The 27073-nt window shown below is 44.1% G+C and overlaps 2 protein-coding genes and 1 long non-coding RNA gene across 3 annotated transcripts; 1 reads left to right on the plus strand and 2 right to left on the minus strand.

Moving 5' to 3' along the window:
* Positions 1-256: 256 nt before the first annotated feature.
* LOC124062999 (natural resistance-associated macrophage protein 2-like) lies at positions 257-11741 on the minus strand. Its single transcript, XM_046396177.1, has 16 exons — positions 11603-11741; positions 10305-10394; positions 10025-10173; positions 9172-9294; positions 7900-8019; positions 6911-7017; positions 6143-6213; positions 5979-6046; positions 5201-5356; positions 4947-5105; positions 4780-4866; positions 3929-4048; positions 3572-3721; positions 2838-2911; positions 2597-2750; positions 257-1979 (listed from the first exon to the last, which is right to left on the minus strand). The coding sequence occupies exons 1-16, from the start codon at positions 11622-11624 to the stop codon at positions 1872-1874; spliced, it is 1758 nt and encodes a 585-aa protein (XP_046252133.1). The 5' UTR covers positions 11625-11741; the 3' UTR covers positions 257-1871.
* LOC124063004 lies at positions 11718-14321 on the plus strand. Its single transcript, XR_006844033.1, has 2 exons — positions 11718-11847; positions 13984-14321. It is a non-coding gene; the product is annotated as an uncharacterized LOC124063004 (long non-coding RNA).
* A 9-nt stretch (positions 14322-14330) lies between these two features.
* On the minus strand, positions 14331-26461 carry march9 (membrane-associated ring finger (C3HC4) 9). Its single transcript, XM_046396179.1, has 4 exons — positions 24676-26461; positions 18367-18522; positions 16026-16218; positions 14331-15377 (listed from the first exon to the last, which is right to left on the minus strand). Exons 1-4 carry the CDS (start codon positions 25006-25008, stop codon positions 15046-15048), a joined length of 1014 nt encoding a protein of 337 aa, XP_046252135.1. The 5' UTR covers positions 25009-26461; the 3' UTR covers positions 14331-15045.
* Positions 26462-27073: the final 612 nt, after the last annotated feature.

Raw genomic sequence — 27073 nt, forward strand, 5'->3', positions numbered from 1 at the left:
ATCAGATACGAGTTACGGGGACGTCCGTCTCTCATCGGCCTGCAGCACTAACGCACAGGCACGTAAAGGCAACACAAGGTGAACAACAACAACAACAACAACAAAAAAGACACAGAAATGAATCACAAGCGCAGCGCGGGTCAAACATGGACTTTATCATCGTTAAATCACAAAGAGCGAACGGCGGGAAAAAGGAGGAAAAAGAAAACAGGATGCAATGCAAAACAAATTATTTTTAAACAATCCAGACATACAATTCACGTCACCTCACGTTGGGTTTTATTGTGTTTGTTAAGTGTAACCGTTTACAGCTCAGTGACACTTTAAATTACTTTATATGAATACATGAAATGAAATCAGGCAGCTCTGGTAAGCCACAGCAATAAAACAACATGCCATGACAAACGTCTCGGGGACGTCTTTAACAAAAACAAATCAGGATTTACTGTGTCAATCTGTCGCCCCCTGAACGTCACAGCCAACACACAACACTGTTACAGCAGCTCGGATCGCATCAGTGAGGCCGAGGTCGGACAATGGAGAGTCAGAAATGTCCCATATTATGCTCTTCGTTAAGTTCTACTGCACAGTAAAAATCACCTCCACACACACACACATTCAGTCCATCCATCAGCCGTTGTGCTTCTATTTCTACATTTCACACCTGGGAGTCCACAGCTCTTCTTACAGCCTCGTGCACTCTGCCATGCACTCGCTACATCCAATCATGTTGATGACAAACTGGCTGTTGAAATGTGCTTGCAGCATCTGAGCCTCATGTAGGGCTGGGACCGTAGGGTCTACAATCATGTGATTTGCTGGAAGAGTCGTCCCCCACCCCTCGCCCTCCCCTCCCACCTCGCAAGCCTGCCCCTGAGTGGCCTCTGCTAGGCTATGTTTCCAGGAAAGGGGCCTACTGGACAGGCTGTGAGGCCTAGGCAGGGAGACATTGGCTCATTGAGAAAAACAAAAACAGAGAGGGGCGGTGGGAAGACTCTCCCCTCTTACATAACTCTCCCTCCATGACAGGGGAAAAAGGCTCTCCGCCACAATGCAAAGAAAAACCTGTCCTTCCGCCTTTTTCGGGTTTGCAAAGACTGAAGCCCGTCAGGACTGGAATTCGTGCAGCACTGAAACCAGCAGCGCCTGCTCGCAGTTACACAACAGTTGCAGGCCTTCAGACACACCATCACCACAGGCATGTCAAACACCCGCCACTTGTGAATGTACACACTCAAACGTCCACTGCTGCAGCGATTCTGCCTCTGTGTCGCCCCAACAACACATGAAACATGGTGGTACACGCCGTGTCATTCTGCGTGTTGTGTTTTGTTGAGCAGCTCTGGTGACGAGACGTTCAGTGTGTGTGTGTGTGTGTGTGTGTGTGTGAGAGAGAGAGAGGAGGCTCCTTTGTGGCCTGCACTGCCTCCCTGTGGCCAAATGAGGAGCTGCACTGAGTTATCTGCAAAAACATCAAATTCTGTTCCCTCAGAAGAGGCCTCCGAGGGGATGAAAATGTCTTACTTTTACACTGCAGCGAGCACTCTCAGCTTCAGCAGGCGGGAAGGTATTGGCCTCATTTTAGCAAGAAATGTAGAAAAAAATGTTTTAAAGTACAGTTTTAATCGGTTATCCAGGATTCATTAAATGAATTAATTCTGTCACGAGGAAATATTCTCACATACTGCTGGAATGCACCGAAGAAACACATGCAAAAATGAACTTGTACACCTCACACCTCATTCACACCTGTAAACCTGTCAGTATTAAAAACAAAACTTCTTCATTGGAGTGTGACTTAAATAAAAGGTCTGTTGGTTTGCTCACAGCTGCTCCCCTGAAATCAACGTCCACTCGAACACACATTCGACTCAGGAGTCAAACTCTGGCTGCTGCTCGATCAGGATGGTCGTGTCGTTCGCCCTCCGGCCGCTCGGATCGAGGCAGGAAACTCCCAGAGCTATGAGGCACAGCCACACCTGCAGCACAGACAGAGCGTCAGTGAGTCTGTTGGTGTCTGTATCAGACGAGGAACAGACGCTCAGCATGAGGTGCACAAAAGACTAGACGAGGTGATGCTTTAAAACTGTTTCACATTACGATTAGTCGCTAGTTAAACTTAACTTTATTCCACGTAAACGCGTCACCTTGAATTACATTTCTTTGGGTCTGAATATTGCTGGAGTCATTTAGGATAACGTAAGTGCACTCAACTCAAAAACTATATATATAACAAAGGCCAAGTGGCTTTTAGACATTTTAAAGAAAGACATGTTAAATAGTTTAATGGTATAAACAATGAACCAATCATCAAAATTGTTGCAGATTAATTTTTCTTCAATCGACTAATCAGTTAATCCACAAATCATTTCGACTCCCATTTTTATTAATCCCAGTGACCATGAAAAAAAATCTGATCTAAATTAAATGAATAAAAAAATAAATGTCATTTTTCTCTAGGCTCACACGAAGCCATCCTTTAACCACCTGATCTCTGCTTTGTGACTGTTAACTGTCTGAGCGGTTCAAGGTTAAGGTGCTGGTCCAGGTTTTAGCAGAAGCTGCTGTCCTGCCCCTTCAGTCCGGTGTTACCTACCAAATACCCCACAAAGGTCAGGTACGCTGTGGAGAAGAAGGCTGCCAGCACGTAGAGCCAGACGCTGTGCAGCGCAGCCACGTAGACCACGACGAAGTACATGTTGATGCTGCACACCAGCACGATCACCAGCCCTCCTCCGATCTTAAACACCCTGCAGGAAACGGAGAACACGTCTGAAGGCGGACGAACAACAACAATCTGGATTATCGTTTGGGTCCGACGCTCCGGACAAACTTACAATCCGTTGGCGAACTCATTCATGAGAGATGGCAGACTGGTGAAAGTGAGGATGGGAATGAGGGCAAATGGCAACTGAGAGAGAGGAATGAGGACGTGTTAATCACGGAGAAACCAGCAGTCAGAAAGACATTTCACATCCCAGTTAAAAGGAAGATTGTTCTGACTGCAAGCTGTTAAAGTCAAGTTAAAGTATAAAAGTGAGCATGTGATGTTATCTGAGTACTTCTGCAGTGTGGTGCTTCTTTACTGTATTTACATATGAGAAACTGAAATGTGGATTTTCCTTTTTATCAAATGTTTTATTTTATTTTCTTTTATTTCCGCCCCCATTAAATTCTCACCTGTGGGATTAAAACTCGTGAGTCTCACTGTTTTTGTGTGTTTTTTAGTTTTTAGTTGTTTTTTTTTTCTTAATTTCTATCACATTTTATTATTTGGGTATTTATTGCGTCACTTTGCTGCTACTGGTTTGAAGGGTTTATGTTCAGTGACTTAATCTGAATTTGAATATTTTTCAATTAAATATGTTTATGGTAAGCTTGCAACAATCTGAAATAGCAAAAGTTGGAAACAAGAAATTATATTAGGACTAAAGCTTAAGAGCTAAAACTCCAGTTTGGCAGATGGATTAAATATTTGCTTTTTTGCTAAATAAAAAAGAAATAAAAATGGAAAAAAAAAACCCCACAATGAAAGGCCGAAGGTGGAGGGATGTTGGCGAGTGCGACTGACCTGCATGCTCTGCAGCACGTTGAGGAAGTCGTTCATGCCCGTCAGGTGTTGTATGTCCTGGAAGATGGCGACCAGCAGGGTGGGAGTGATGGCGAGGGAGCGGGTCAGCAACACCCGAGCGAAACGCGACCAGCGCAGGTTCAAGAACCCCTGAGGGCGGGACAACACGTCAGCATGTGACATTTACAAGGAAGACGCACTCGTTCGCGACCGTTTCAATAAAGCAGGCAGAGCACTGATGTGTGACTGTGATGAAGCCGATGGACAGTGAAGACAGTCTGAGCAGTGTGTGTGTGTGTGTGTGCGTGCGTGTGTGTGTGTGTGTGTGTGTGGTCCGCTGCAGATTCCTCCACTGACCTCCATGACAAACTGACCCGAGTACGTTCCCGTCATGGTGGAGCTCTGACCGGCGGCGAGGATCCCCACGGCCCAGATGTAGAGAGCCGCCGGGCCGAAGAAGCAGCCCAGCACCACCCCCTGCAGCAGCACCCACACAGACACAACAAGGCCGTCAGTGCTTCAGTAAAACCAGAGGGGGACATCACAAAGCAGCACAACACAGAATTCATCCCTTCACTCTGCTTCCACGTGCCTCTTTTTGTTTGACCAACTGAAGGATAAAAGGCCAATTCAGGCAACAACAGCAGCACATGCAAGGAAAGTTAATATGATGGACATAAAGGGACAATTAAGACAATTACACACAAAGACACCGACAGAAGTAGAGTGCACATAAATATGAACGTATTCGGTCAGAGGTTTCAGGGTAAAAAGTGCGGTCCTTTTTGTCATTTAATAAACTGAGCGATTTAAGAGACTTTAGTTGCAGGAGAAAAGCTGAGATCTTTGGTAGAACTTGAGAAAAGTTTGTGCATAAAAAACTAAAGTAACTGTATATTCACGAGCACCATGGTCTGGATTATCTCTGTTTTTATTTAACCTTCTTTTGGGCTTCCTCTGGTACCCCTGCGCTTCCTGTCACAACGCTATGAACTGTGGGTAATTTCCTCAAACAAAGTCTGCAGAAATGCAGACGCTGTGGGAACCCAACCTCGAAGCCCGTGAGTCTTTGAGTGTGGACGTCTCTCTCATGTCCAATACTTGAAGACTTTAAATTTATCAAACCGATTTCACCCGTCAACAAAATTTGACCTTAAATGCTAAAGTTAAGCCGCTGAGCTGCAGTATAGCAGTAATAACAAACGTACCCCTTTGTAGATGTCCACCTCGAGAGTTTCATTGTCCAGGGGGAACAGATGTGAATGAGGACTTCCTGTTTGATTGCAGACAGTGTGCTGGAATAAAACACACACACACATCTGCAGCACAGCAGCCAAACACATGTTCCTGTGAGATCAGCTGCAGAGATACTCACCACCTCCTCGTTAGTGCGTCCGTAGAAAGCCTCGGCGAAAACGGCCACCACAAACACGTTGATGAGGAAGGAGACAAACAGCGCCATGCACGCCTCGATGAAGAAATATTTGTTCGCCTCTCTTACTTCTTTCCTGTTCGCCGGATCCACTTCTCGAGACTGAGCGAACATTTGCACATTGCATTCATACAGTTTCACAAAAAGCTGAATGGGGAAAGAAGGGAAAGCTGTGTCTACCCTGCGGCCGATCGCACCTTGACGAGAGCAGAGTGGAGGTAAACGTTGTGAGGCATGATGACGGCTCCCACGATGCCGACGGCCTGCGTCAGCTGAACGGGCCCGCAGCCCTCGCAGTACGGCACGAACATCCCCTTCAGCAGCTCGCCCTGGTCTGGACGCACCGTCACGTACTGGCACAGAGGAGGCGGGGCGGGATTGGAACAGCATCCACGGGAAAACATAGAAAATGAGACTCGTGTCCGTGAACCTGTTAGCTCTGAATCTGTACTCAACGATCATCTTGGGACTATCAAGTTAGATATTTATGATAATTATAAACAGGTAAGAATGGAAACACATAGTTTTGATTTTGGGGTGGGCACAGTGGTGCTGGGTACGAGATCTGGGCCCTTCTGTGCGGACCTTGCAGGTTCTCCCTGTGCCTGCGTGGCTTTTCTCCGGCTTCCTCCCACAGTCCCAAAAATGTGCAAATAAGGTTACTGACTACTCTACATTGTCCGTTGGTGTGAGTGTGTGAGCATGTGTAATTGTCTGTCTCGTGTGTCGGCCCCGTGGCTGACCGGTGACCAGTCCAGGGTGTACCAGGGTGGCTCCAGCCCCCTGTGATCCTGCACGATTAAGCGGATATAGAAAATGGATTTGGGGGTGAACTGTCCCTTTAAGATTTTCATCAAGCCTTCTGCTGCTAGAGGTGATACTGATGGGGAGCGGACCAAGTTGTGATGGGACGTCATAACGTAAGCTGACTTCACACACATCCACTCACATATGCATCTATGAAAGAACTCGTACCTCGTATCCAAAGGTGAGGGCCATGACGGTAATGAGCAAACCAAACAAGGCTTCCAGCTTCCTGAGGCCTGCGGGGGAAACAAACGAGGGCGTGTGATTTATCGTGACTACAGCGAAACACTTCGCTGTACTGCGACGGAGAAGTAGAAGACAACACGACCTACCATACTTGTCTAAGAAGAGGAAGAAAAACGTGTCGATGATGGTGATGAGGACGCCACCCCACAACGGGATCCTGTCAGCAAACACACACAAGTAATCAGCACAGCAGGGGTCACTTTAAAACACTCAGCGAACGGCGAGTCGGTCCCAGCTGCAGCGGGGGGAGGCGATTAAGTACATTTGCACAAGTACTGTACTGCACTTTTCTGTTTTACTTCTGCTCCACTACGGTTCAGGGGGGAAATACTGTAGTTTTTTTGTTGGGTTTTTTTGTTTGTGTTTTTTACTGTTTGGTGGCACAGCTGGAGCAATCGGTGGGTTAATCGATTAGTCAATAGACAATTTATTGTCAATCACTCAAGACATTTTTCAGGTAAAAAATGTGACGACACAAATGTGATTTTAATCATTCCAGTGTGTTTCTAATAATGTTGAGCTCTGGACTGTTGGTTGGAAGGTGTCACTTTGGGCTCGGGAATTTGTGACCACATTTCTCACCACTTTCTGTATTTTTACAAGCCAAACGATCAATGAATCAATGGAAATGATGATAATCAGTGGATGAATCCAGAATGAAAATAATCACGAGCTGCAGTCCTGTACAAAACACTTTGAAACGAGCTCCACATCCACCAACTCCAACAGCAAACACATGGATACACGAGTAACTGATCAGTTTAAAAACTTCATATTATATTTTATGGCGTTAGTACTTTTACTACAGTAAACGATCTGAAAACTCCCAGCCACTGAAAGGACGTTCACGTCACCTGCCGGCGGAGAGGAGGTTGAAGGCGATGGCACAGCCGATGACCTCCTGCATGTCCGAGCCAATGATGGCCAACTCCACCATCAGCCACAGGATGACACGAGGCACCTGGACAGGTCACACAGGTGAACGCTCAGAAACAGAAAAAACTGAAATCCTGTGTGATCTTTTTGTTATGGAAGCAAAGGTGAGCCATGATGAATTTTATTAGCAAATGAAGGCGAATTCACCTCTTTTAAATTTCCAAGGTAATCTCAAACGGTGCAGTTTAGGGACAGACTGACGAGTCGATCATCAGAACTGTTAACCGACTACTTTGATAAAACATCATACACTCTTGATTTTAAGCAGCGCTGTAGGAAGTTTGGCTCAGTGTGATTGTGGCTGTGTTTGCGTCACACTTCGTCCATGCTCTCATTACACGTCCGATGAAACTGGTTTACACGTTTCACTGTGGCTTCAGGTATAAGTAAATATTTTACTTCAAAGCCACAGCTGTCTGAGACGTGGATTCGATCAGCTGCTGATTAGCGTCTCTTTGTGAACGTTATTTGTTTGCGCAGCTCCCGACACCCAAAGGGTGGGTCACGTGATTTTTAGCCACGTGGTTAGCAGTTGCTTTTCCTCTTAGGGTGCTGGGGAATCAGAGAGCTGGACTCAGAAACATATTCACATGAATAATGAATTAAAAGTCACTCTGGGTTTAACTGTAAATATGAACAGATTTTACATTTCCCCTCAGTTTATCCTCACGGCTCACAGTTGAATTGTTGGATCATATAATCTGAGGATTATGGCTACCGTAACAACAGAGCTCAGTGCTGCTTATGCAAGCAGGTGGTTACAGTAAACGAGGTCCACTTGTGCTTAATCGCTTTTCATTTAGGTTACTTCCCCACTGCTGCAACCCCAGTGGATTAATGTACAATGAACGCTGTAAATGTTTAATGCACACAAGGGAAGAGTCATCAGCAGCTGGGACTGTCTCACAGTGTGGTACTGGCGGTGGCAGACTTCGGCCAGGTGCATCCCGGTGACCACGCCCAGCCGGGCCGCCAGCCGCTGCAGCAGCAGGCCGATGATGGTGGCTCCCAGCAGCACCCAGAGCAGCTGACGGGACGAGAACAGAGTCATCACCAGTTAATCAACGAGGGTCAAATCACCCTGTGAAGTTTGTGAACGTGTAGAAATGAGAATGGACAAGTTGACATCTGTTACTCTGAGGGAAACGCAGTACAGATTGGAACCAGAAAGCACAAGCATGTGATCCGACTACTCAGATGTTGCAGAAACGCTTCTCGTCTTCTTCGAGAGTTGGATTTCCGGCTCGGCCCTCAGTTCAGAGTAAAACTGTGCTTTTCCCACCCAGTGTTTCCAGCATAATAAATCTGCACATGCTGGTGCTTTGTAAAACAGTGACAGAAGTTGCTCAGTGAGGGTCAGAGTCTGAGCAGTACAGTTCAGAGGGACTTCCTGTCGCCTCAAACCTTCTCTGAGATCACATGTTGGGAATGTCAGCATATGTACATACATACATGCATATGTCGAGATCCTCTCTGCTGTTTCTGAAGATTTTTGCCCATCTCCCAGTTTTTAACCCCTCCTGTCACTGCAGTTACCTGCCGTCTCCCCACACCTGGCCTGGGTTTGCCCTCAGTGTCTTCCCGTCATTCCCAGTCACCTGATGCCCTCACTGACCAGCACACCAGTTATCACCAAGTAAATGACTGACTGCTTTCAGCGGCTCTGCCTGCAAGTCCTGCTTTCAAATCCGCATGTTTGCGAGCAGAACTTCTACAAAGAGCTGCTAATTAACCCGGACTCGCGTCGATTCGCTCAGACGATGTCATGATTATGAAATAATGATTTTACGGCCACAGCAGCTTCTGAATGACTGAGTTCTCACCCATTCTGTTGTCTGACAGCAGAAACAGAAAAATACATAAGTGAAAAGAGTCACACTGTGAATCTGAATTCACTTTACATGAAAGCCCTGATGAATTCAGGTGTGTGTTTCTTGTTTTACAGGTCAAAGTTCACTTCTGTTCAACTTTGCCCTGCAGGATAACGAGACTCCTGGATGTCGAGCTGATTTTAGTGCAGAGTTGACGTGTTCTTCACAGATGATTATTCTCAGCATTATTTTAACATTTAACTTTAAACTTGTGATGGACATTTTTCACTCATTTCTGTCTTTTTGTAGACCAAACAGTTAATCAATTAAGAGAGAAAAAAGCAGTCATCAATGAGAATAACCTTTACCTTGAATCCAGCTTTAGCACCAGACTGCAGGTCAGACTCGATGTTCCCTGGGTCCAGGTAGGCTATGCTCATCAGAAATCCCGGCCCAGTGAAGGCCCACAGCTTACGGAAACTGATCCACCTCTACAGGAGAGACAAACACAGCAGTATGAGTCTCCTGTCGATCTGCCTCTCACAGAAAAAAAGCAAATATTTACCAAATTTTTGAGCATTTCCTTTAAAATTTGATCAAATCAAAGTACACCATCACAGTAATTTCTTCAGGGCATCCCATTCACACTATATAGACAGAAGTATCCAGACAGACATCTTCATGGTGCTGTTCAGGGGTTTGGGCTCGGCCCCTGACTTCCAGTGAAGGGAAATCTTAATGCTTCAGCATACCAAGACATTTTGGACAATGCTATGCTTCCAACTTTGTGGCAACAGTTTGTTGAAGGCCCTTTTCTATTCCAGCATGACTGTGCCCCAGTGCACAAAGCAAAGCTCCATAAAGACATGGTTGGATGAGTTTGGTGTGGAAGAACTTGACTGGCCCACACAGAGCCCTGACCTCAACCCCATCCAACACCTTTGGGATGAACTGGAACGGAGATTGTGAGCCAGGCCTTTTGGTCCAACATCAGTGTGTGACCTCACAAATGCTCTGCTGCATGAATGGGCACAAATTCCCACAGAAACACTCCAACATGTTGTGGAAAGCCTTCACAGAAGAGCGGAAGCTGTTAGAGCTGCAAAGCTGTCTGAGTGTTTACAATGAGACGTCATTAAAGTCCCTGTTGGTGTAATGGTCCTGTGTCCCAATACTTTTCTATATAGTGAATGTGATTCTTGTCATGGACTCATGGATTACCTCACTGTCCCCCTCAGGAACAGGGATCTTCTGGTCAAAGTAAGTACTGTTAACAGGGTCATTATCCTGCTTCTGGAGGAAGACTGAGGGGGCGGAGACGCGATGTGTGTGTGTGGTCTGGATTATCGCCTTCTCCTCCAGCACATCACCTGCTCAGACACGGCGTAAACATGTTGGCTGTCATTAGAAACGACAAAAACTGAACCTAACCAGGATTTAAATCGAACGCAAATCAACTCTGGGAAACGCACATCCAAAACAAACAAAACAACATGCTTACCTTGTCCTCCAGTTTGTGGCGCGTCCTGATCCGTGGGAACACTGGGAGGCAGAGACGAGATGTGGATGTTCTCAGGAGGGGGGTCTCTGGCTGGAGGGAAACACGTACGTAAACTGGGATTATGATCCCAGTGAACACAAAACTGAAATCTTCACACGCAGGAAACCACGAGGAAAACGTGTGCGGATGATCAGCACGTTAGCTGATCATGTGGTGTAAAGTCAGAGGCAGCTTCATTACTTCAAAATCAACACGAGAAAGATTAATCAGTTGATTAATCTGGAAAAATAATCAATAGAACAATCAATAAATAAAATAATATTTGTTTGTTTGTTTGTTTGCCCCTACAGGACAAAGGAACATTTGATCTCTGCAAAGTACTTTTATATTACATACATATTACTCTGAAATGGGCCGTTCTGCACTATGAGTACTATTACTTCTGGGATTCTGAGATTATTCTGAATGAAGGATGTTTACTTGTGAAGTAACAGTCAGGGGTGTCACAGTCTGATTTTCAGGTGAATCATACTGACTGCAGTATTCAGTGTGCTCTAAATGTTATTATTATTAAAAAAAACAACAAACAAAAAACTAATTTTAAAACATTAAAAAAGTTATTTAAAGTCTGGCTATTGTCTATGGGAAACTTCTGAGAAAAAACGACTGTAATTTTGAATTGTGGATGTGATATTATTGCTGCGGTCCCTCGTGACAGAGTATTTCTGCTCTGCGGTGGATACTGAACTACTTCAGTTTAAACTCTGGCGGACACTTTTCGGACATTTTTAGACGCTCCTGCTCACCTGAACTGAACAGCTCAGCCATTAATTCCACAAAATCTTCAACAAACTCGCAACTAATCTGAAGTAAATGTGGGGCTTTTGGGTCTCTGATCCTGTTGGCAATCAGGAAAACAACATTCACAGCAAAATAGAGTTCTTGTGAGTTGTAAAGAAATGACTCAGATCCTTTACCTGATTAAAAGTACTAAATGCCACACTGTAAAAATACAATTTGGAAACAAAATGGAAAAAAACACGTAACTTGTCCAACAGTCCAAACCTCAAAATTATTACAAATAAATGTAGTCAAGTAAAAAAAAAAAAAATCCTTTAGAAGCATTAAGTAGCATAAAAGTACCTCGAATTTGTAGCTTACTTAAGTACAAAACATGAGTAAAAGTACTGATTTACATTCCACAACTGATTAAAATGTTATAACGCGTTAACATTTGATAAGAAGGATCTAAAGGTAAGAAGTGAAATCACTTCGATGGCAGCAGCCGGAGAACTCACCTGAGCGCAGGAAGGAAAACATTTTCTTCTTCTATTGTGGCAAAACTCGTCTGTTCAAACTGTGCGGAATTCCAGACTAATCAGACTAAACAAGCAGCAGACATGTGAGCTGCATTCCGGTCATAACATAATTCATTTTTATTCCTTCCTCGCTCCGCTGTTGTTTCCGGCGGTTTATGGAGAGCAGGAATATCCGGCAGGTTGGACGTCATCCCTCCCAGTGGAGGTGTTGACTCACCGGACAGGTAAGGAAAGAGGACCGGGAGGGGGGGGTTCCTACCTGGGGACAAAGTCACAAAGACCTGCAATGTTTAACAAGTGAACCTGTTACTCCTGTTTCTGTGCGTGATCCTGGCAGGAAACGGGAGTCACTGAAGATATCAAAATAAAGCAAGACAGTTTTTTAAAAAATAAAAATACATTAAAAAAGAAAAAAGGCAGAAAAACTTGGTTATCCACTACGTTTAGTGTTCTAGGGAAGATTTTTGGTAGTTTCCTTTCAAAATAAAAGTCCGGTTTTAAGTTGCTCTCAGTATACTTATACATAGAAACATTCGCACAAACAGACACACATCTAAAAACAATGTACAATCTACAATTATTATATATGTACCAGTAGGTTGAATAGATAGGTGCACATGCTGTATAAGATTATATATGTTAAAAGCAAAGTTTTCACTTGATTTTAACGAGAAAATCCATGACATGAACTGGGAAAAGTTTTGAATTCCGGGTGAGTTCTTAAAATCCATTTAACATATTTTCCCAAATTTACAGCATATGAACGCACTACGCTACCAGGTTATGACAGCTTTGGTGTTCTTTACATCCTGAAAGGAGGGGGTGGGATCCTCTTCAGCTGAATACTTTCCTAAATCGATGCTAAACATGCTATATTTGATTTCACACAAAATTAGATTGTTATTTGCCAAAATTAACAGACGTATCTGACAAATTAATCCTTATAACCATTGGACAACTGCCTTCTGCTCCATTTCTATGTTCAATTGGGAGAGATGATAAGATCATCAGAAATGTAAAGATTTAAAAAACCTACCAGACATCTCTGTGTGACGCTCCATCCTGCTGCAGCTACTTGTGCGCCCTCTAGCGTGCTTCATGTTAACGTCCCTCAGAGAAAATAAACGGTGTCACACTGAGTTGGGTGGAAAGAGAGGGAGCGGCCGCCGGGGGGCGACATATTTCCACCCAGGTGGAGTTTTCGTACTGACATACATAAGCTACTCACAGTGTCTGGTTTGAAAATGCAGGAGCTCACCGGTGGCTCGCAGTGATACAAAGCACAGGTGCTGTTAAGTACATTAAAGATGGCTGCGGTCTCGTCGGCTGTCCCACGCGAGTCACGACACTGTGACACAGCGAGCCGACTGAAGCTCAGTACAATTCAGACATCTTTAATTTTATTCACACTTGTTCCTGTCTTATGGACATGTTAAAACGTCTAAAGAAAAGCTCATTTTTAGCTTGCCGGATAGCATAGCTCTGAATGGGCTTCTGCCACTCCACACTGAAATAAGTCAGTGAAGTTTGGTACAAACGATCTGGCCCGATTGTGATTTTGAAGGTCCCTGACGTTTCCTATAGCGCCACCTGGAGGGCTACGCTGTTAAATACCTCAGCGTGTGGCTTGGAGTGACTTTTCCTATGAAGCCCATGTTTGTGGTTTTTCAGTGAAATGTCTTGACAATCTGTGGATGAACTATCATTTTGGTACTGAGAGAAGATAGTTTGTTAGTGGCCCTAAACACCTGAAGAACAACACGGTTACAGTCTGAAGTACCGACTAAACACCAGCATGTTAGCATTGTCATAGCTCAGTTAGCATCATGTTAGCATTAGCATTTAGCTGGAAGCACAGAGCGCCTTGTATAATAAACTTTTGTTGACACTGTTTGGGGGATTTCTGTGTGTCCAGAGAGCCTGTATGGAAAAACTGTAAACAAGTCATAACCTGTGAGCTCAGTAGCAAATTTATGGTCTGAAACCTCTTCTGTTTAAAGTAGAAGAGCTGCAGCTAATGATTATTTTGTCGATTAACCAATTCATTGTTCAAGTCTATAAAATGTCAGAAAGTAGTGCAAAATGTCAGCCTCAGTGAGCCCAAAATGTTACCGGGAAGCATCTTGTCTGGTAAGATATATTCAAAATATTCAGTTTATGAAGAGGTAAGACAGACAAGCAGCCTCGAAAGATTTGATTATCAGAGCTGATCAGTTGTCTCATTGCAGCTCTACTCTGATCAAATGATCTTTGATCTTCATTTGACCTGAGGCAGAGTCGCAGCCAGTTTAACTGGTTATTTAAAGAAGATGAAAACTAATGAAAATAACGAAAGTCCCCTTGTGTTTCCTTACAACCAGAAAACAAGACTCGGCGAGGCCATGCATGCTTTCAGCCACGGGTGTGATAAAGAAGAGACTGCGTGAGACTGGGGAGCAAGAGATCATCCGATCCCCATTTTTAATCCAATGGTTTACTCATTATCAAATCTGAATCAGCACACAGCAGCAACAATCTGTATTTTAGCTGAAATAGCTGTAACACACTGCCATTTGTCATGTCGACAAAAAGTTGGTGCAATGAAATCAGATGTTTTTTTTTAAAGTGTTTATTTTGGCAAGCACCATTCGAAATAGAGCAAATTTGTCATGTGCTTATGTTATGTGATGAAGAATAAAATTATATACCCATGCAAAAATTCCCTGTGAAATGTACATACGTATCTTTATTGCAGAAAGGTTAAGTGTCACTGAAATCTTATTGTTTTATTTTTTTCGTATTTTTTTATGTCTTTTTTTTCTTTGTTTGTAATGACTTATTATTCAGTCGTCGCCTCTTCTGTGTTTCCCTCACGGTGGTTTGTTTCAGTTTTCGGTCTATTTCCCAGCATCGGTTAGCTTGTTGAGATTTTAAGATCATTATACATAATTGTCTGGAAAAGCTTGGCATTTATGGAGTTACATGATTTCCTCTAAAATCATACATCCGTACAAAATCAAAAGCGAGTAAAAAACGAAAAGAATAGTTACAAATCAAACCAAGAGGATCAAACCAAAGAAAAATGTCTCTGTGCATCCTGATATTGAACTGGAAAAAACGTCTCATTATCTTGGATTAAGTTATAAAGCCTGTTTACACTCCCTCCCATCACATGTCACATCTGATGTCTTTTAATGCTTTTTTTTTGTTCTTGTTTTCATCAGTTCTTTAATTATTGAAAAGAAGCATCTGGCTTCCTTTTGTCATATGAAACAAGAGGAGGAATCCTCAATCCTCCAGCGTGTGCTGTCTGGGCCCACCCGGGCCCTCGCAGGCTCCGGCGGCCTGCACGAGTCTTTACTGTTTAATATAAGGTCCATAAGTCCGTCCTCTCATTTACATGTGGACACAAAGACGAGGTATCCCATCAGGCGTAGTTCGATTCATACTGTGGTGACCCTCATGACTACCTCCCGGTTGGCGGCGGCGCTGATCCGTGGGTCGTTGGGCCGCAGCTGGCTCAGGATGTGCAAGATGGTGTATCCACAGTGGTGGTTCAGAATAGTTCTTAACCTCCTGCTCTGTCGCCCGCCGCTGCTGCTGGCCAGGCCGTGAGTGTTACCGCGAGAGCCTCGAGCCCCCGCCTTGCTGCTCGAGCTCACCGGGTCGCCCAAGTCCTTTGATTTCTCATAGTTCAGTACTTTCCACTGCTGATTGACGGCCTGCCATCGTTTAAAGATTCGATACACTGACGACCCCTCGTGGATGATGAGGCCTGGGCAGAAAGAAGAAGAAGAAACAGGGTGAAGGACAGCGCATTAAAGCCAACGAATTCCCACTACTTCACATCAAATATTATGCTAAAAGGCTCTGCAACCAGCATCATAGGTAGGAACTTTCCATCTCGCCTGTGGATGAGAATAGACAGTTGGCAGTAGTCACAGTGCAGATATCTGATGCCATCTGTTCACAGTGCTGCCTTCCACTGGCAACTCACAAACACGCAAGAACAGTCAACCAGGTTGCTGATAGAACACAGAAATCACTTGTTCTCTGCAACATCATCAAAATTTGCTTTGTTTTTAAGTGTAGCTGTCACCGCCTACCTATGCACCATCTGCTTCTCTAGTTTAGTTTCTGCTTAATTTTGTATGACCTTAACAACCAACAGAATGTGAACTGAATACATGTTTTTATATCACTGCGTTCGTTTGTCCTTGCATAATGCAACCTATGTTTATTAATATATTTTTGCGTTGTTGCACAGCACATCCTGCCACTCTTTCTGTTGCGTAACGCACCCCTTCGTCTTCTCTTACCAGAACTTCTGCCATTTCATGTCATGTTCTTACACCATCCGCCTGTAACTGCTGCTGCTGCTGAAGCCCTTTATAAACACCAGCATTTTGGTGTCTGTCGTTACCTATGCAGACGATGTCCATGAAGCCGTACATGCCGTAGCAGATCTGGAAGAGCAGGTCCTGACGCTGCCACTTGGCCGAGGGGCTGAGGGAGGACCAGATGAGCCAGGAGATGCTGGCAATGAGGAAAAGCGAACCCAGAATGATGGCTGCAATCTGCACCTTTTCTATCACCGTCAGAGAGATGGCCTGCCACTGGAAACGAGAAAACGAAGTCAGCGGTGGAGGAAGCGCTCGCATCTTTTAGTGAGTACCAATACAACAATATAAGCATTTGGTTACCAGTAAAAGTCCTGAATCCACAGTCCAGGTTCATTTTGGTTAAATTTTGCAGAAACATTTTTCTCTTGGACCGACATGCAGGGAAACCCTCATTTCAGCACAAATTCTCAATTTATCATTTTATTCATTCAGCAAAAGCTCTCAGGAGCCTAAAACATGAGAGATGACACAGCTTGCTATAAAAGCGTGAATTTATTTCACGCTTATCACAAAATAAGAACTTATAACAGCTCAAGGCTGTAAAAAATGCAAAATAAAAAAAACATTTTTAACTAATTATGCACACAAACAGAATAATATAAGAAATAAAAGTACGCGTAAAGTGATTTTATCCTAACTTTCGTAACGTTTTTTGTCCCTTAATATTGAAAATCACAAAAAATATTAATTATTGAAGCAAGTTTAATGTCGCTGTAGAGTTTTTACTACTTTATAAAGAAGCAGTTTGTAACTAAAGACATAGTTCTGATTGTTAAAAACTTTCCGAGGACAAACTTAACACAAGAAGAAACGACGCGGAGGAATATTCGGCTTTTTCTCGTCATAAGGGTCTGCGGTCGTTTCAAAGAACACCTTGTGTCACTGCATCTGCTAGCAAAACACGTCCGTCTCTACCCGAAGATTCTGGTTTTCTTTCAATGTGTGTGAATTTTGGAGCCCATTTAGATCGAAAAAATACATACATTTGTACATTTGTACAAATATGTTTGTATATACATATATATATATATATATATATTTACAAACATAAAAATAAGCATAGTAATTTCATGTCATAAAAGAAATAATGTCACAAAACCAAAATAATGGTTTCAAAATAAAGATTATATTACTTATTGATATTTTTTTCTTTTAAACACTCTTGTTGGGCTGATTTTCAGTCAGATGCTAGTCAGTAAACTGGTTCTCTCCCAGACACACTCACATCACTCTGTTCAGCCAATGCTAATCACATCCTGGGTTATTTGTTCCCCTGACATTTCCTATGGTGGACGCCTCTCTATATGTTTCATTCAATACAAAAAACAATAATCACTCAATTATGACCCTTCATCGCCCTGACTTCCACGGATTTCCACTCGCAAATAGACTTTAACATCATTTATATTCTTCTCATATCAGACAAACACACACATACATGCCATCCTCTCAGTGGGTTTTGGAGCACCGGCCCTGAAAAGGAGGGCAGAAGGACGGTGACGCAGAAGCAAAATGTGTCAGCACAATATGGTAAACAGTCCTCACACCGCAGTGACAGCCCAAGATTTGTTCTAGCAAAGAGTGAGGGGCCTGATGCCGCGGCGTTTCTATGTTGTATATGTTATTAAGAAATGTCTCTGTCAGCAGCATGCGATAAAATCTGCACGCCTGACTGAAACCGGTAAATTACGCCTCACGGAGCATGACGGCTTTTGTGTTTACCTGCATGTCAAGAAGGCTTTTACATATTCACATGTACTGTCCTGTTTCATGTGGTGTTTATCCAAAACCCTGAATCCTGGCCTAAAAGAGTGCTGGATGTGCTTCATAAGGACACTGATGGGGAACCTGAGCCAGACCAAACTGAACTGAGCCATGCTGTTCTGGCCAGTTTGCAAGTTGAATCCCAGCTTGAGTCATCAAACGGGTACAGTATCAGTGTTGGAGGGGCTTTCAGTTCAGATTCTCCAATTCTTCTTCTTGAGTGTGAAGGCTTGTTTTCCTTAGTTTGTTAAAATATGTAACTCCTGGTGAGACTACTTTGTTGTTGTTGTTGTGTGTGTGTGTGTGTGTGTGGCATATTAAACAGGAACTGGGGACACACAGTGGAGATGCGTATTCCTGTAGTCTGGGGGCAAACATCTGTTTATGCACTCACATTGCGAGGTCCCACCTTACTTATGGGGACAAAACTCAGAGTTGCTTTAAGGCTGGATTGAGGTTAGGAATAGGCAAGTAATGTTTATTGTTACGGTGGTTAAGCCTCCAGCAAATGAATGCAAGTCAATGCAATGTCCCCAGAAGTGATGGAAACACAACTGTGTGTGTGTGTGTGTGTGTGTGTGCTGCAGATGATGTTACCTGCAGAGGGTTCTTGGTGCTGATGGCCAGGACCTGGTACTTGAAGTAGCAGAGCTCGCAGCTCCAGGAGCCCCTCTCGCTGATCCAGCGGATGAGGCAGGGCTGATGAGTGCAGCGCACTGAGCCGTCACAGCGGCAGGGGCTCAACAGCTCCCCCTGCAGGACAGGCAAGGAAAACAGCATAGCGAATTCAGCGGAAAACAAATATTATTTAGGATTATTTTCAAAACAGTTTTCTGTGTTATCTTTTATTTTTTAAAAAATATTTTCTTTAGACTTTTTCCTCCAGCTAATATAGCAATTCTGAATTGTATAAAACTTTAAATGGACCTTTTGTGAAAACACATATTCGCTTTCTGGTTGAAAGTTAAATGTGACAATCAATACCTCTCTTGTATTATTTCATTAAATAAAGCTAAATGCCAGCTTGACATTTTTACACTTTTTGAACAGGTTAAAAAAACAAGATATAAAATATTATTTTGTTAGATTTAGAGATGCTTCTGGAGAGAGTCAGGCTAGTTGTTTTCAGTTTTTAATGCTCAGCTAAGCTGATTCATATTGACAGACAAGCCTGGTATCAATTGTCTCATCCAACTGTCCACCAGAAGGCGAAAAACTGCATTTCCCACGATGATGAACTCTTCCCTCAATCATTAATAACTAAACAGGCAAAGCATAAATAATTTAAACTGCACTGCTAACCGTAAACAAGCAGCTTCACCTCTCAACACCGATTAGCAGAAAAACTGGAATGTGTGTGTGAACCTGCATCAAAGTCTCACCTTATAGGCTAAGACACATTTCATTTTACTGCAGTTCTGCACGAGGTCAAATCAAATGAAATCCACAAGAAACGTGACTGTTGCTCTCTGCTTATGGCAAAGTGCTGCTGTCACAGGTGGCACACATGAAAGGCCTTTTGATCTCTTTATACTGTAGTAAACCACACAAGGGATAAAATGAAACATTATATAATTACTTGAAAAAAACATTGCTCTCCTTTTTACAAAAATCAAAATAACAGCCTTTTCGGACCTCCCCATTCCCTCCTAGTAACCCACAGTCTCTTCAGCACCACAGCACCTGAAGCCTGTTGGCATCTTTGGCACAATCAGGACGACCACACTCGGACTGTCATCACCATTCAGCGTCAAACATCCATTTTGTCACAAGAGCTTGAAATCTGACGGCACGTTTTACATCAGATGTCTGCAAAGTTCTTGTTTTATTGATGAAATTTTGACGTGTTTAAACTGTGCAAGCTTTTAAAACAACAAGGGGAGGAATATCAGCGTTAACCATTGGTTAACTCGATGTTGGGGCCCGGTTGGTGAAATGGTCGGCACTCAGCGGGTAGCGATGGAGCTGCAGGGGCAGGTACTGTAGGTGAAGGGGAGATGAGCTGCTGAAGCCTGCAGATTCACACAGACTCTGAATGAACTCAGCCAGCCTCATAACAAACTTACATCTCTCAGCTAACCCACACAGATCACTGACTGTCTGTTAGGTGGGAGAGCTCACATCGCGGCCCAACACTGCTTACTAATAACTTAAAATAGTGCAATAAACACTATAAGGAGGAGGATCAGGTTCAGCTGATGCTGTAATAAAGATGCTGTACACATAATCTAAAAAAATGGGAAGCAGATCATTTTTTTCTTTGTCAAAATCTTTCGTTTACAACTGGTGACTCGAATCAGAATTACTGTCACCAATACTTGCCTTGTGCACCAGAGTACTGCGCCGGGATAAACAGTACTTCATTTGTTTTTATTCTGTCCGTCTGCACTCTGTCGTTCCCCATCTGGCTCGTTTGACCTTCCCACTTATAATAAAAGACTTCAAGTGTCCCGTTGCATAAAAGATTGGTTTTGGCAGATGAGCCACATGCCACTCATAAACTTTAAAATAACTTGCCTGCTGACATTATAAAGATAACACAGAGAAGGTCAGAAGTATACGAGAAACTAAATAAAAACCATATGAAAGCAAACACGTCTAAAATGTCAATCTGTCGTTGGAGGAGTGTGTGAGTGTGTGTATCACGCGGGAGCATTTTCAGGCTTGTGTGTGTGAACGCTAATGTCATCCACTAGGACAAAATAAACACAAAGACCTTCGAAGGTTTTAAACAATTACCTCGAACAGAAGCCGTTTAAGTGGAAAATGTGATGATTGTATAAATTTATGTCTCGTCTAAACCGAAAATCAGGAGGAACGTTTTCTGGAGCTGCTCCATTAACGATGAATAAGAGCCCATTTTTGCAACAATCAGCCCGAAGAGACTTTTATCTGCAAATGCATCTAATTATCACTATTAAGTAATACAATATATTTAATAACGACTTGATACGTTATTTTTCTTTCAAAGATAGAAAGTTATAGTAACAACTTAAAATTGAAGACGCTGGGGGGGCAAACAAAAACCTGTGAAGTTTACTTAAGTAAGTCAAATCTGACTGAATCCAATTGCAATTAACTAAATGAAGATGGAAGTTGGTTTTGTGTGTGTGTGTGTGTGTGTGTGTGTGTGTGTGTGTAAAATGCATGTAAGGCATCCTTTTCATTTTGAGACTCTCCCACTTGAGAGTCAACCTTTGTACCTGAAGGCAGCGCGGAGAGTAAGAATGAGACATAAAAGGTCACGTCTGGATGAGCAGGATGTACTCAGATAAAGCTGGAACATGTACTGTGCGTCGACTTGAAAGCAACAAGACGCTTTTTGAAATTAACCTACATAAAAAAGTTTAAAGGACACGGCCGGAGTTTTTCTATACTTGTTACTGTCAACAGACTGGCGACCAGTCCAGGGTGAACCCCGCCTCTCGCCCGTAGTCAGCTGGGATAGGCTCCAGCTCCCCCGCGACCCTGACGGATAAGCGGTATAGAAAATGGATGGATGGATGTTACTGTCAACAAAATCAAAACCAGCAACGTGATCTGAAGGAGTAAATGTTAAATAATCTCCTAAACCAGCCGGTCACAGTAGTCAAAAACCATTATTCAAACGCATTTCCTGGGAACTATTTTCAGCCGCGGATTAATACACATTTGGATCAATAGTGAGTATTTGCAGTACACAGTGTTCAGTGCAGTGAAGGAACACACCACCCATTAATGTGCTTCAGAGGCTGTCCTTCCTCAGCAGAACAACACCATGAGTCATTCAGCAAAGTCCCAAAAACAAAGTAGAAGGCCGTAGAAATTACAACTGGAGGAAATTATGAAATCAGGTGACGGTTTTATAAAGCATTAAAGAAGTCGACAGGAGGGGGGTGTCAGGGGGACGAACGGCTGATTTTCACATGAGAGTCTGCCGTTCGTTTCCTGATACCTATTGACAGTCAACATTCGTCTGAATGTTGGTACGTCGAAAAGTGGGCGTAGCTACAGCAGGATGGCTGCATCCGTCAGAGAGAGAGAGAGAGAGAGAGAGAGAGAGAGAGAGAGAGGTTAGACGAAGCCTTCGTGTAGGCCAAGCTGCTGAAGCAGTCCACCGTAAAATGCCTCGTCTAGTAGTCTGTCACAGACTGTCCTCAAAGTGAATAAATCATAGCCAGAGGGCTTGTAACCACAGCATTTTTGGGGCAACGAGACAAGATGTGAGGTGGCGAACACTGATGCTCCATGCTAACTGGAGGATTGATTGATGGGCAGGTGCTACGATACTGCTGGTTGAAAGTGGTTGGTTCAAGCACCCGCCATGTTTTCTTTAACAGGAAGAAAACATGGTTAGATTTTGATATAAGAACACATATATACTGTATGTGTATTTTTTGTTCTTTTTGCGTATATTGTTAAAACATGCGAATGCTTGAAAAGGCTTTTTTATTTAATCTCAACTCTAAGCAGAGTGTTTTCACATCATTAAAGAGATTTATTTTTAACTGCGAGTTGTAATGGTTTTTGAAGGCACAGACAAGCGATGACGTCCCATCAATGGTGACATCAGATCAGAAAACGCTTTCATGTGCCGCTCTGGGTGGCAGGAACAAATATTTTGTCATTTAATTTGCGACAACGCAAGCTTTTAATCGGTTCTGGACGGCAACAACGGAGCTCAACGGAGCAAAGGAAGACAATATGTGAGACTTTTGGAATTTGCTGACAATAAGAAAAACATACTGATCATTCAGCAACAACTGGCACATTTTCCAACACACATAAAGGCTGCTCACTGCACACAAACACTCTGCCGTTGTGTTTTCTTTTGTCCCTCGAGGCCTTTTCACAGAGCATGAAGGTGTTAATTTGGTGTGTCACTCGTATGACTAAGAAAATGGTGTTCCTCCTCAGCCGTAACCTTTAGACTAAAAATTCGGCGTGGAAGTGCCCCCTGAGCTCCACACTGTGTGTCACAGTGGAAACACGCTGTTGGGCACTACAAGTGAAAAGGGCAGGCAGGGGTGATCACCACCACCACCTCCTCCTCCTCCTTCACCACCACCACCACCGCCACCGCCGCCCCTCCTCATTCCAACACGGATTCCCACGCGAACCCAACACGGCCGGCCCCTCCAGCAGGCTCTGGCACGACTTCTGTGGATGCAGACAGCGTTAAGTGGAATCAGTGGCCCAGCTACTGTACCGTGCCACACACTGACGCCTTAGACAGTTAATAAGGATTCATTCTGAATGCAGCCCACAGAGCAAGGTGATTATGTCTGTAGGTAATTGGCCCGCTGACAGCGACATGATCCCGGCGCCTGTTGTGACCGCCTGAATAATGAAATAACAATAAAATGGCAAACGTGTGCTCCCCCACCCTGCGACCAAGGAGGTATAAGGCACTTTACCTTCGCATGGACGACAAAACTGAGTGCCGTGGAGGCAAAAACAGCTCGTATCAGAGCGAGGAGCAGATGTAGTAGTGTGGTCTCAGGGTTTTCCCTCAGTGCTTTGTTTGCTTGCTCTTTGTCTGTAGCTAAAAGAGGCAGCTCAGAGCCATGTTGCACGATGAGTCACCTTGCCGGAGAGCCCAAAGCCCGAAACATCAACCTTTTATTAAAGAAACATGTTTGACTGGGGTCGATCCCTGTCCGTAACATCAAATGACTTTCTATCCAAAAGAAGCCCGAACAGATTTATCCTCCTGTCCTGTGGCTCTCCACTTCACCGTGTCGCACAATAGAAACTCTAAGGCAGATGTCAGAAATTAGCACATGGGCTGTAATAACGCTATACGCCTATCTTAGGGAAGTGACTAAATGGTAATATCCATCTGTGCTCCAGCAGGATTTACAGTGCCTCTAATTATCTCAGACTTCAGGACTACCTGCCGAGCCAGGCGGCACAGGTTTCTGCACATCTGGTGAGATCCACATTTGGCCACAGACCAAAGAGGCACACAACTTATTGTTTTGTTCTGACTCTGGAAAAGTCAAGCAACGCAGAGGTGGTGGTGGTTCTGGTGGGAACAGAAATAGAACCAAAAACAAGGTGATAAATCTGTTTAGCTTGGCGTTTACCCTCACCATTGTCTGGCCGGGAACAGCGATCGTCATATGATCAATAGTCGATCATCCTGTCCTATGACACATGCAGACGGGGGACAGTTGATTTACATTTACAAAACGACTGTGACTCATGCATATTCAGTCCCTCTCAGTCCATTTGTCATTCTGCAGACCTAATTGGCTAACTTTCTTTGTTGCTATGCTGGCCGGATTTCAGATTTCCCACACACACACACACACACACACACACACACACACACACACACACACATACACACACAAACTGATTAGCTTAGCTATAAAAACAGTGTCATTTATCAGTGAGCAGTCATCTTTTCAGGAAGAAAATCACAGCATTTGCCTTTAAATCGCAGGAGGTGTCCCAAGACGTCTAGACTGCAGAGCCCTATGGGGGAAATTTGTGATGAATTTATGATTTTGGGCCATAAAAATAGAACTGAGTTTTTTGGGTTTCTTTTTTACGTGGTTACAGCCTATAGGCTTCAGGTTAGATTGTGTTTTTCAAATGAGGCAGCTGAGGAGAAGGTGGGTGGGAGACAGAGAGATGTAGGACAGGAGGTTTGTAGTAGCTCCACTGAATCAGAGAGCCTTTGTGATTTGCTGTATGAAGGGAAAAAAATCAAAATGGCTGATTACAACAGAGAACCCCGTGTGACTGTTCAAAACAACTTGCTAAAAACCCTGCTGACCTGGAACAATGCATGCATGCTGAAATGGCTCCACGGCACCGCAAAAGGGCTCACGTTTAGAGCGCAGAAAACGCCAAACAAACAAACAGGCTGTGGACGTGGCATCAGCATTAGGAAGCACGTCCCTGCTGCGTGTCTACCTGCTCTGGACCCTGGAAACAGATCCGACACTGGGGGGTCCGCATGCTGCTGGCGGTGCTGGCCAGAGACACGGCGTCCAGGCCCACTTGCAGCTTGGGCTCCTTGTCCTCAAAGGCCAGGCTCCGGGGCCGCGGGTCGCTGCCGTAGTACTCCTCCTCGTCATCCCGGGAATGGCAGTCGACGAAAGGCGGCCAGCCGCAGCCGCCCATCCCCAGACCTCGCATGGTGGTGGACCGTCTGTCTGTGTCTGAGCCGGACTGTCTCGAATCGGATCGCATAAACACCAGGACTTTCAATTCATTAAAAAACATGCGGATCCGATACTTGAACATGTTTGGCTACACACAGAATCCGTCAGACTGAAATAAATAAAGTGTTTTTGTCTTTTATCCTCCCTTTCTCTTATTATAATAATAATAATAATTATTGTTATTATTATGATTATGATTCATACACCAGATGCGTTCATTTTTATTGTAGTATTTCCAGTAACACTACAACGACCTTATTCATTGGAAATCCAGAGAAATAAAGGCTCTCGCCCCACTGATGGCATGTGTGTCTAAGCCAATGCGGATGAAAGATTTTCCCTTTCAGCTGGCCGACACACTCTTTCAATATTCATTACTCAAACAACTCAGCAAACGCCGTGTAGATGCTTCCTCCACACCGCACCCCAAAAAAACCCTCGTTTTTCATTTCCACGGTCCATTTTCTCTTCAGCGCTGCTCTCAAAGACACCTTGCTTTTTCTGTTTCAGATGCACTGGGGCTTGCAGCAAAAAGAAAAACAAAACAAAACAACAACAACAACAAAAAAAAGCAGCCTACATGTTTTGCTACCCAAAGCAGAAGACTGCGAGAGAGTGGACGAGGGGAAGAGCGAGCGACACGGAGCCAGGAAACAGGAGATGGGATGTAAAATACAACGACATGCCATCCACACAGTCACATCTGGGACTCTTGTCAAGAATCATAATCCAAAAAGAAAAAAATAAAGGAGGTGCGGGAGATGAAATGGGAGGTTTGATTCTGGTGTGATAGGCGACAGGTCTGTTATTTATTTTCTTTATTGTTCCTCACTGTAGCGTCCGTCAGATCATCTTTTCCCTCCCTTCTCGCTATTTCATCTCCTGTTTGTGAAGCCTCTGCTTGATCCACGAACAATCCGCGCCATTCGTCCCGGCAATCCACGTCGAGATCGGCACACAATCCCTTTTCATTTGCATTTTCAGGAGACTACAGCTGGGAACACGGCAGCACAAAAACACCCGAAAGCCCCCATGTTTCCCGTCTTCGCTCGATGTCCATCAGCATTTCGTCGCGAGCCAAAACACGGTACGCTGAAAATGTCACAGAGAGGCGGAATAATGAAGGCACCCTGCGATTTTTCCCATCGGAGACGTGGGGAGGAAAAAACGGGAAGACGCGCGGAGATGTCTTCGCATCCGAGAGCAATTACACGGCAGTAATGGCATTGATTATTGGATCAGATAGATGGTGGTGATGATACTGCTGGCGCTGATTTTCCTCCTCGAAATGGTCGGCTTGGAGATTGAACCGACGCAGCAGCTACTTCCGGAATGGGGAGGAGAAAAAGAAGAAGAAGAAGAAAAATCCCTGACTGTCATGCCGTAAACAAATCGTTGTTTTTCCCTGGTCATCCATCCGTCTCCGGTGGGTGATGAGGCTCTCCCGACCTCCCAGCAGCTGGGCAGGGAAGGAGCTCCGGCTGCTTTATTACTGACCGGCCGCCGCTGTCCGGGGTGCTGATCTCCCCTGCGTTGACGTGTGCGCTGCGGACACGTGCACCGGGAGCCCGCCAACTACGAACCGGACTGAGGCCGGACCTGCATTGTCCACGTCGTGGGGACGTCAGTCTGTTTTCACACAATGTGGGGACTCGACGTGATTTATTTCCACTATGATTACATCCACACATAACACTGGGGTTGGGACTATTTTGCTCGTGGGATTCTTATCAGATGGGGGACCCGGTCATGTGAGATGGGGGTCTGTGGTCTAAATTGTGTCAGTTTAGAGGTGGGAACCGATGCACTAAACTGAGTCACGACTGGGATAAGAATTGGATTGGGCTACAGGAAATGAGTTTAAGGCAGTATAAAAAACAATGGAAACATTCTTTACATTTCAGCGTTACGGTTCTTTATGTTCAGTTGACAAAAACACTTGGTCGGGTCAGGGTTCTGTTCTGGATCAAAACCCTAACCTGGTTTTGGTTGCTACAAACACGACTGTATATCCTGAGATGTCATTAAAGTGCCTGGATTTCCGCTGGTCTGAACACTTATTTCATATAGCCCACATGTGAATACATAATGTGCACATACAGTGTACATTTCACTATTTTAGAGTCATAATTGTGACACCAGGACAT

This window comes from Scatophagus argus, chromosome 8 (genome assembly GCF_020382885.2).
Source record: "Scatophagus argus isolate fScaArg1 chromosome 8, fScaArg1.pri, whole genome shotgun sequence".
Lineage (NCBI taxonomy): Eukaryota > Metazoa > Chordata > Actinopteri > Scatophagidae > Scatophagus > Scatophagus argus.